This window comes from Magallana gigas, chromosome 4, assembly GCF_963853765.1.
Source record: "Magallana gigas chromosome 4, xbMagGiga1.1, whole genome shotgun sequence".
In the NCBI taxonomy this organism is placed as follows: domain Eukaryota; kingdom Metazoa; phylum Mollusca; class Bivalvia; order Ostreida; family Ostreidae; genus Magallana; species Magallana gigas.
In genome coordinates this window covers 6,419,735-6,430,909 of record NC_088856.1, presented here as the reverse complement: position 1 = coordinate 6,430,909, position 11,175 = coordinate 6,419,735, and the positions used below count along the sequence as shown (strand labels likewise).

The 11,175-nt window shown below is 33.0% G+C and overlaps 1 protein-coding gene across 7 annotated transcripts; it reads right to left on the bottom strand.

Annotated features, from left to right (window-relative positions):
• Positions 1-641: 641 nt before the first annotated feature.
• On the bottom strand, positions 642-9,847 carry LOC105317627 (universal stress protein in QAH/OAS sulfhydrylase 3'region). Of its 7 annotated transcripts, none has more exons than XM_011414328.4 (7): positions 9,491-9,847; positions 7,585-7,744; positions 6,460-6,540; positions 4,668-4,694; positions 4,091-4,144; positions 3,036-3,127; positions 642-927 (listed from the first exon to the last, which is right to left on the bottom strand). In XM_011414328.4, the coding sequence occupies exons 2-7, from the start codon at positions 7,673-7,675 to the stop codon at positions 736-738; spliced, it is 537 nt and encodes a 178-aa protein (XP_011412630.2). In that variant the 5' UTR covers positions 7,676-7,744; positions 9,491-9,847; the 3' UTR covers positions 642-735. The 7 variants fall into 7 exon arrangements, with proteins under 7 accessions (XP_011412630.2, XP_011412629.2, XP_011412631.2 ...); XM_011414327.4 differs by having other exon boundaries at positions 7,585-7,712; XM_011414329.4 differs by lacking the exon at positions 9,491-9,847 and adding an exon at positions 7,953-8,155 and having other exon boundaries at positions 7,585-7,712.
• Positions 9,848-11,175: the final 1,328 nt, after the last annotated feature.

Here is an 11,175-nt window from a genome sequence, read left to right as displayed (position 1 = left end):
TCAGTTAAACATTTTATTTGAAAACTTTTTTTTGAAACTTCATCATAAAAACAGCGATTTTATGTTACGTCTCCTTGATCTTATAAGTTTGATTTTCTGAATCTTAAACTTCTACAAGATAAACCTGTGCTACAAACAGTCAACTGAAAAGTAACAGAAAGGAAACGAAAAGTTGACTGACTGGTGTAACATTGCCATTTTATTACCTTTCTAGATTTTTCAGTTAACATTTAGAGAAGTGGATGGTTAAGGTTCATCTTCTGTATAATCTAGGCAAAGGGTATTTTAATTAAAGTAAGATAATTCTCTCTTTTCATACAATACAGTCTGTGATTTTCATAATCAGAAATGTGGAAAACATTTACGAGAAGTGAACCGTTGTATGTTCTGGATAACATATTTCAAACCCTGTGCATGCCATATAAAAAAGTTTCCAACATTTCATGATATACTTTTAAATAATATTATTCTAAAAACCATATTTCTAATTAGTTCCTCAGTCTTTAAAAGTATGGCTTCATTATTAATGGTTATGAATGCTCTAAACGAGACTTTAAGGTGTAAAATATCATTTCATTTTGCCACTTAACGATTTATTTTTGAGATTTAAAAAAGCATTAAACGTAAAAAAAAAACCCATCTAAAACAACATATTTTATTAATTGAGAAAATATTTTTAACGATGAACGAAAGTCTATGCCATCTATGTCGTCACAACTTCTGACTTCCGCCAAATTACATCCGGCACACAAGAACCGGAACAGGTGAGTGGTGAATGACGTAATCACTGACACTTCCTAGGACGGTCCGGCGGATCTTCCCGAGTCCTCGAGTACCTGTGACAATCAGCGTGGCATTCTCTTCCTTCGCTATCTTAAGTATGGCCTCCCCTGGCTTACCACCACCGGTACGAAACTTCCCATCAATCTGTGTGCAATACGTTATAATCATAATTTTGCTTATAAAAGAAGTAAGTAAAGTGAACTTAGTGTTTAGGGTGTTTCAAATAATGTCAGAATATATTTTTTTACTAATTTTGTTCAAATCCTCCGATCGATCTGCATGTCAAAGAAAAATGAATTTTATTACAAATTGCTTTTAGTTTATAAAAAAAAACAGTGTCTTTTTCTTTAAGTTCAACATTTTCTCAAGTTGAAGTGTTGAAAAACTTGTCAGATTGAAACTTTGTAATGTGAGTTTTCAGGACATAAAGATACATTACGGCTACAAAACAAACTAGTATCGATTTATAAAAGGAAAAAACATCAAAATCTTTATACGAGATGTATGCTACAAGGATTTCAGCAATTTGAAAGTTATGTTCCATTTAAAATGCACTTAATTGATTGTGTGCAATCTTTTTAATTCCATTTTCTATAAAAGCTTGCACCAAACGAGAGAGGTTGACGCCATGTTCAAAATGGCCGATATCATGTTTCAAGTGACACTGACACACACTTATATTTTTTCTACAGAAAGGTTTTTGTTATCAATTCAATGTAAAATGTATCAACCGTGAAATCATTTACACTGTGTTTATTTCTTGTGTAAAAATATGGAAAATAATTTTCAAATATAAAAAAAATGGTTTTATCTACGAATATTGGATAATATTTAACACTATTGATAAAACATACATGACGATAATGATAATCAAAGAAAGATGTCATCATTATGAATGTCTGGGGATAGTAGCTTAATCAGTCTGACATTCGCTTCATATCACTATAGTCATTTATAAATTCTGAAAGGACAGATCATTTCAAGGCTTCATACCTTGTGTAAGCTAATTGAGCACCAAGAAAGAAATATCAAATTTCATTACTAGATGGGATTATACATCTTCCAGTTGAATGTGTTGATAAATTGTGTAGCGACCTTTGCAAGGATTGATTACTTCTGTGTCAGTCTTATCATTATACTCACCGGTTTTGACAAAAGAACCAATGGCAAATAACTATATTATTGTATTATTGACTGTCAGTGAATTAGTTATATCGAATTTACCGTTTCACTGCTTATCAGTGCATACCAGTTTTGACAAAAGAATGACAACTTGATATGGCCTTCATGTTATAACAGTTACTGTAGTAATCAGTGTTTCTATATAATTCTTCTACTTGGTTTACATAGAAAACGTCGCGACTTTAATCACAGTTTAGCTAACGAATGTAGATCCAGTGCAATTTAATAGCCATGACCATCGTTTAAAGCTACAATCCGGATTCCACAGAGGTAATTTTGGAATAGGATGGTGTACATTGAACTTTGATGACGAAATTGACCAATATCATAATCTAGCATGGTCTCACAGCTTTGAATTCAAAAAGGAGATTTTTCGCTACCTTTTTCGTATGCAGAAAGATTAACATATATATGATTCCATTAAACATTTTGACACCAAGTAAATTTAAGCAACAGCAAGGAATTAGATTACACGTAAAAATTTAAATTAGATTTGATTGATTACAATGTATCAATCTTTTTTGTTAATGTCAAGAACCAGTAAATTAGATTTGCAAATAAATAATAACTTAGCTTAGATATATTATATATTGGCAAATTTTAATTACCAATTAATGTTATCTGTCTCTGGTTTTTGTTGTTGAAATTCCTTTTATCACATTGATACTTATGAATAGAAAAAATCTGTTAACTTCCGTTGAGGAGTGCTCTTTTTGGACAAAATCTGATTATTACTCTGCATATATATTGACAGTGGAAAAAATCGAGACTAATTGACACGCATTAGAAGACATTCCTTGCTATCAGCACGCCTATAGGATGGTCACTGCAATTAACTGAGAGATGTTCAATTATGGTGGCAAGGGATCTACAGTACGATTTTATTTAATGGTAACACAATTCGCTCTCTGATCACTCTGATCAGAAGTAATCTTATGTATGATTAAAAATTTATATGTCAAAGATTCTATCAATGTGCTGAGCTATATGTGATAAATTAAACATCCTGTATATGACCATTTGCAATTAAACGTTTACAGCTTTGTGTGTTAATTTTGCTGTGGTCTTACCCCGTATGCTTTGACTTTTTCAGCATAGCGATCTTCCAAAAACTTCACGTTTTTCTCCAATTCATCCAAAAGTTGTCGTATAACTCCAGGACCTGGATATAACAAGATACAATGACAGACATTCGACGTGTTTATTTATGTAAATTCTAAAAAAAAAATTAGATATTTGCTGGAATGCATTCGGATAGTGTACAACGACCATCGTGTATCAATTGATGATCGTGTAGGTTGATGATCAGAAAAACAGACAAGAAAACGTCGAAGTGTGTAGAATTAGACCACTAACGTGCACACGTGCACGTTTAGATGCAAAATTAAAATAAGAAAATGATCATCCTAAATATTATGGAAAATAGACTTTAGATTTAAGTTAACGGAATGCATATGATGCAAAAACTATATATAAAACACTATTTTTCATATAAAGCTGCTTAGCAGGCTAGCTTTATTTCCATTATATATGTAGCAAGAACAGCAAAATCTCCCTATTGGGGATATAATAATTTAACATCTTTTGTACATGTATTACAGACGACAATATTTTTTTCAGGCCAAACAAATTGATGAAAACAAAAAGCTAACCTATTTTCCATTTTAAAGTGATATCTCAGTTGCAATACCTTGATTTGGCGCTTTTCATGCACTAACCTGTTTTTCGTTGTTGTTGATTTTTTTGTGGTTTTTGGTGTGGTTTTTTTGTTTCATTTGAAACATTTTATTTCAGAAATTCTAACACTTGACGAAATCATAATTTAGATTAAAATCCTAAGCTTCAAATGTGTGAACAGAAGTTCTTTTTCGTATAATAGCTAAAAATTGATAAATTATCATACTTTAAACTAGGGTTTGTTATTCAAAGTCATGTTTTTCACTAAATTGTTAACAAACATTCAATTATTTTAAAATTTAACCATGCAAAAGTCACGACTTTGTATGACTATCGTCTAATATATTCTAATTAGAGTCAACACATGCAAATAGATATCAATATAGCAGGTAAGACACGTCCGTCTACGTGTAGCAGAAAGAAATTTTGCCAATATGCAGATACATACTTGGAACCGTGAAATCGAACGCATCCTTCTGGAGCGCCAAGGGCGACCACTCCCCTGCGACGCAAATATTTGATGTGAATTCGTGAATACTTCTTTGAAATCATAATATTAAACCTTTATGGAGTTTTAGGTGAATAATAAATGTCACTAAACTTTGAAACCTTTTATCGATTTTTAAAATTAAATTCAAAATATAAAATGAAGATACCTGATCACAGATTAACAACAAATAGGTGATTTTAAACACCTAAAATTGGAAAATCGAACAATGAGGAAAACACACTTGATAAACACACACACACACACACACACACACACACACACACACACACACACACACAGAGGGAAGAAAGAACGCGAATTTTGTACATGTTTCCCGATTGCTAAAAAGCAGAAATGTTAGTGCAACACAAATCTAGAATTTTTAATCAAAGCGTGTATTTATATCAATAGATATAAAGATGCATCTACCAAAGATAATTTTTATTTTGATAAGGAAACAAAATCGATTTTTAGATTGGTTACCGCTAAAACAACATTAAAAACAGGCAAACGTTTTTGTGATAGAAATTAATACTTATTTCTTCTCCGTTATTCTGCACAGCTGATTTTCAAAAACGCAAAAAACAACAAAAGGATTTGAAACAATTTTCGAATATGTTTGTGATGGTAGCAAAAATCCTTAATTATTTATATAAAAAAAATAAATCAAAAACAAGCTCTTTGCATTGGTTATATTATGAAATTCGTCGTGTTTTCATAATAAATACAAAAACAGATGGGTTTTTTTCAGTATACAGTATGAATAGCTAAATCTGAAAAAAAAAATACACGAGAACAATTTAAACGTAGTGTTCCTGCGACAATTTTCATCATCGTCGTCGTCGTCGTTGTCGTTACTAAAAATTCCTTACTTTGCTCAAGTACTTAATTCAGCGAATCCACTGTTTAGCATCAAATCTAGAGAGTATAATATCGCGATCACTAACAATTTTATATAGTTCAAAACTGTCTTAAAAATTCCGCGAGGGTTCCTTCTCCCAAGTTCACGCGGAAATTATTTCCTTGCGTTTCATTAGGAATCTACAGCATTTAATTTCAATCGATTCATCACATTTACTGAAGAGTCTCTTTTACGCTTTCCATTTCCATTAATATTGTACTAACACTTGCCAATACACAACGTTAATGCCTTATTATCACAAACGGGTTGAACATTAATAATTCATTTGTTTCTGGAAATATGTTCACGTGTTATTTTGTTCAGTGAGACGTTATCCAACAGAAAATTATCGATGCTCATCTGCACATACAACATTAATGCGTCCATGTCTATTTATAAAACACATGTATTCGCTAGTTGAAAACAACTTTATTTGAATCTATTTTTTATAATTGCAAAATAAGTTGAAACGTCGAGAGCTCAACTGTTTCATGGATGCACCCTTGTAATGATTGCTAATCTTTCAACGTTCTAATTTCAAAAACTCGTGTACACGTTTCATTGAGTTGTGTGTTTGCTTGATTAGTTTGTACTTATATTTTTCATTTCGACTATTTGATGTTTATTAAAGAATTTAAGCCACAGCCCCGTGTGTTTGCTATAGCAAGCTTTTAACAATATCTTAACAGAGCTTTATGACCACAGAAAGACTGTTTGCAAAGAACTGCGTTTTTAAATCTCAAAATAATTGTGATACAAGAGAGTTGCAAAAAAGAAAAGAAAAAAAAGAAATGAAAATAATACACAATATTATGATAACGATTGAAGTGCTAATCGATTCCCATTGTATCGGTATCTAAGAGTAAAAATTAAGATCAAAGAGCATTGCTTATAATTAGCATGTGTTCTCTCCTTTTTTTGGTTCTTGAAATAAATATTATATTGATCTGAAGTGGGTTTTTATCAATGCTCTTTCTCGTAAGATTCAACACCATTTTTAAATTTTCAGCGAAATGTAGTTATTTATACGATTGATGAACTTTGATTGTTTTTCATTAAGATGATCAGCAGCAAAAGTCTCGGGGCGGCATCATATCAGAAAGCTGCTGTGAATGAATTGCCTATCAATTTCCTCGACAAATTACATCTAGTCTATTTCGGGATTTATGATTATGAGACGAGCTCCATCATGTAGGTGTTTGTGATATCTGATGTTATAAATGTTATGTTACACTAGAGCCTTGTAGAAGTACGTAAACATTATTTATACATGATGTGCTGCATAAAACCTCGCGACTATCACAGTAAATTAACGGTTTGGATCGAATTCACCAAAAAAATAAAGCGATGTTTTAAAAAAGTGTGTTAAATATCTGACAAAAATTAGATTTGATATTCTCAATTTCCTCTGTTCATTTTGACTTACTTGCCAATGAGAAATCGTACGACTCTGGAATGTGAATAAGGACTATGACGTCATCGTTGCGTCTGATTTTTTCCAAGTACCCTGTAAAAATGCAAGACATTATTTGAAGTTGCAAATTTGATCGGTTTAAAATTATGAATCGGTTTATTAAAGAACTGCAAGCAAACTTTGCAATACAATATCCTGAAAAAACCCAAAAAGAACACGTTGATTGATTTTTCGGTTAAAGCAAGGAAACCAAAAAACTGACGTTACAAGTTTAATTATAAGAATTAGTTGCTGTTTATTGATGTGTCAGAGTTGTAGACTTGCATTTAATTTCCAAACCAAGACGTAATACTCGAAGGCAACATCCGGGGAATGTTCTTGCAACATAGAATGACAATATAACGGAAGACATATACCGCATCTCGTAAACTGCTTACAACCATATGGGGATTGTCGAAAGAAAACACACGACTCGATACAAGACAAAAATCGTTAACGCGGAAATCTCTAGATACTTGTTACAAGGTTCGGAGAAATTTGATGTCCCCTCTGATCTCTGATTTCTTCACTCGTCTAATTAAAAAGAATGTGAAAGTAGATATTGACGGATATTGTAGACAAAATGCGCTGATCATACAACAAATTTCGACTTAAGCTTGTTCAATATATTGATGCAAGTTTACCGAGAACGGGAAGAAAACTGAGCTGTTTTATAATCTCTCAAAGAATGAATTTATGAATTGGGAACGTTTTACATTAAATGTTTGTTGATCAATACGTTGTGTGGCTCACATTCTCTGATGAGTGCACCGTGTGCCTCCCGAGTTAATCTAGTTAAACTGCATCAGCTCAAGTCTTATCTTAACAGCAACACACCTTAACTAGAGTACATGTGAATCAGCATACTGTACAGCCACGGTTTTCAATGTTTCATTTTCAAATTGAAAAAACGTTTCTAAAATCTTTCTTTTTTCAATGTCTCGTCTCAATCCATGAAATTTGTTTTTCAAGCCATTTTGTGATCACATTGAAATTGTGTGCATTATAATTACGGCGATTAGTTGCATCAAAATGAAAAAAAAAATTGAATTGTTTTCCAATGAAATATACTTAAGGAGTAAATAAAACTGTACTCACAATCAAAAGCTTTTTCAGCATATTCACTGTTATCTATCGCTACAGCTACGACCCGGGATGGTTTGGAACTTGGTTTAGATTCTGTTGCCATGGTCAATACAGTCTATTCCTCAACTGAGCGACTTTTCCTGGCAAGAAAGAATCCCTTCGTGAAATAAAGCTAATAAGGGATAAAAAAGAAGACGAACAGTTTTTTGTGTATTTCTCCAGAAGCCAACAACTCAATGAGTTGTCTATCACAGCAACGTCTTGAATCAAAAGTGAAAACCTTCACACATTGATTTTTCTGACAAACATTTAAAGACGCAGAATTAATGCAAGCAGAAACGCCAAAAGTCAATTAATTTTGACTGTCTTATCTTCATTACCATCTTCTGCAATTAGGAACAACTCTACGACAAAGCAACTGGAAAGTAAACCGACTTTATGGTTTTTTGCTACCAGAGCGATCGTTGAGCAAGTTCTTGACTGGAGAGAGCTCTGGGTCCAACCACTGGTATTTTACATATAAACCCTATAGATTTTATCGCCCTTTCCCACTGTGGAGATAAAAAGCGCGCGAGAATTCACAGAAGTACTATGAAATTCCCTATAACATTAAGTTTTCTCTCCCTAGGATTGTTGTATTATTAATTCAACGCACGCCAGTGGTTCGCTACATTTACAGCCGTGGCCAATGCGAGAGTATGTATTGATAACTTTTTCAACATTAAGGTCGAAACAGGGTCTATCGTGGTCGACTGTTGCTTCATAATTCTGTCTATATGCGAAACTGATGAATTATCCATAGATTGTAATGTATTTCATTGTCGCAATGCATGCAACTTCGTATTTTATTCCTCTGATGGGTTTTAAGATTTTATGTTGATACAAACTGTCAAATTACATGAAAGATTGTTGATTTAGAAGTGATATAAAAATTACAATAATTTATTGTGCAAATCATTTAAAATGGCTGTCGATTAAAAGTAATTGTGTCATCCATCGAAACACCCAACCATCTCATTGAAAAATTAAAATTCGATTGTATTTCAAATCTAATTTTATGATAGAAAAGCACAAGGTTTCACAGCAAACTCTTAATGTTTTGATTGAAATATACCTTATCAAACAACAACAAAATGTTAACACCTACAAGGCCAAGAAAATGAACAACAAATAATAAAAGTAGGCGTAACTTTCTTCTTGGCGACATTACTATATAATAATAGCTTTCTCAGTCAAACCTTCGGTCAAAAATTATTCTGATTTCAATATCGTTCTCTAGACAGTGCATCAGTACATTTGTGATAACCCTAGCTTAAATACCTAAAAAATACATATTGTAGTCACAGTGTATTGACTTTTACGGTTAACAGCCGTATTTAGATGAATTTGAATTATACATTGTATTACCACAAATGACGCACAAGGACACGGACAAACATGAGGAAACATGCTTGCAGGAGTTGGAGAGGGATCGGTGATTGATCTGAAGGTCTTTTGTAACCTTTGGTAATTTGTCTTAGAGCTACACATCGATCTCTTTGTTCCGGGGTACCGAAATATATTTTCTGATACTGTGAAGTTTATTGATAGTGTACTCTTTGCACAGTGGAACAGCAGAATTGATTGGATGACGATGGTCAACGAAAATTTCTCGCGAATTTAGTCTACCTTAAAATTAATCACTCACAAAAATTATTATATAGCCCATCTCGAATAAGAATTTGAATTCAAATGATTTCAAATTAAAATAAAATAAACTTTTAAAATTCAATTTAGTTGCGTTTAAAGGTAAGTACAGGCATTGTAGTTTTGTTCCTATTTATTATCATAAAACCCTTATCAATTTGATTTTAAAATAACATTATTAAATGAAAATTAATTAGTTATCAAAGATGTAAATTAGAAATAACACCCTTACCTGATTGTTTCTGATCTGTCCTGGTTGTCGAAAACTAAACCGAGTACTTTAATTTCCAATCGAACACTTAGCCTTTACCCATGTACTGTTTAGAAGTCATAGTGTTAACCACTGAAGGTTTGGATACAAGGTATTGATCAACAAGCAATCTGTCAAGGAAATAATAAGAGGGGACTGGCTAACTCCCAATTACTTCTGATAATTATGTAAAAACTGATTAAGAATTCAGGTGTTGCCAGCTGCAGCAGCGCATTCCGATATTATAACGAAAGTAGATTTAAAGTATCCTCCGATCAGCAGCTCCTACACATAGTTCATCGCTGTCTTCTCGGCAATAAAGCCATGTGTTCTAAGAGAATACCATGTTGGTAAGAGAGGCTGCATTCGCCATTAATCTGTCAAAACGCATCAAAAGCCCTTCAGAGGACAGCTTATGTCAGGGTTCTGTTTGTTTTTGGTTTTTTGTCTTTTAGGTTTTTACAAGGTATCGGTTCCACTAACACTCTTTTGAGAGGTTTCTACTGTAAAAGTTTAATTTTAAGGAACAATTTTTTTTTTGTGCTTCTTTTGATTGTTATATTACCGAAACACTTCGGTTGTTGTCTCTTTTCATTACCTGATTGATGTTTAAAAGGGGACAACAAAAAATGTACAGAAAAAGTTTCTGGCGTTATGTTACCGCTACCGATTACGTATAGATAATTTTACATCACACGGCACTCTGTTAATAGAAATCAAGCGACAAGTGGCGAGACGAGAGCATGATTAAAAGAAAGAGTTGCTGATTTAGAAATTGTCTGCCTCTAATATTGATCTCTCGAAATGCAATTATTGTCTAACAATGCCTTCTGACAATCGAAGTCAAGTAGAGATTAGATTACCGTAAAGGATCAGAGGATGCATGAGTTTTGTACATCGCTACCATACCGGTAAAATGATTTAGCTACCTGTACAAGTGTATAGATCCCTACCGTACGGATGCAAACGTTTAGATGAAAAGTATACATTGCTCCTGTAATGGTACAGCTTATATATTAAGTTACAAATTTACATTGCTTCGGTAGAAAGGTTACAGTACGATAAATGTAGCAGAGGATAGCTACAGGTACATATTGCTTTAATAGAGACTAGATAACCGTATAGGTACAAGAATGTAGCAACAGGTTAACATTGCTACAATAGGGACGAGATACCGATACAGACATAGAACAGGTTAACATTGCTACAACAGGGACGAGATACCGATACAGACATAGAACAGGTTAGGTTATAAAATGCTACAGACGAGAAGCTCGGAGGCAATTGATTTGTCTTATCTTATCTACCCTTAGAAAACAATTGTTCTGAAATTTAGACAAGTCGAATTAGAAAGTTATACCTAAAAATGAGGTACCCATAAAAGGTCGATAAACTGTTAATTAATGCACCATACGTCAAAGAGGGGACATTTTTTCTTGAAACTTGATTAGCTGGAGAATCAAACGGACATCGATCATAAAACTACACTTTATCATAATGCTATATTTGGTATCCTTTTAAATTAATTAAATACAGCTTTGGTAGAAATGTAAAATCACCATCTCTTTGAAAAATTGAAAGCTGAAATAGCAATAAAGTATCCATTGACAGAATAACAAAATTACGGGAAATCGATCGAGGGAATGGATGTCTCGGTGGTCACTTAA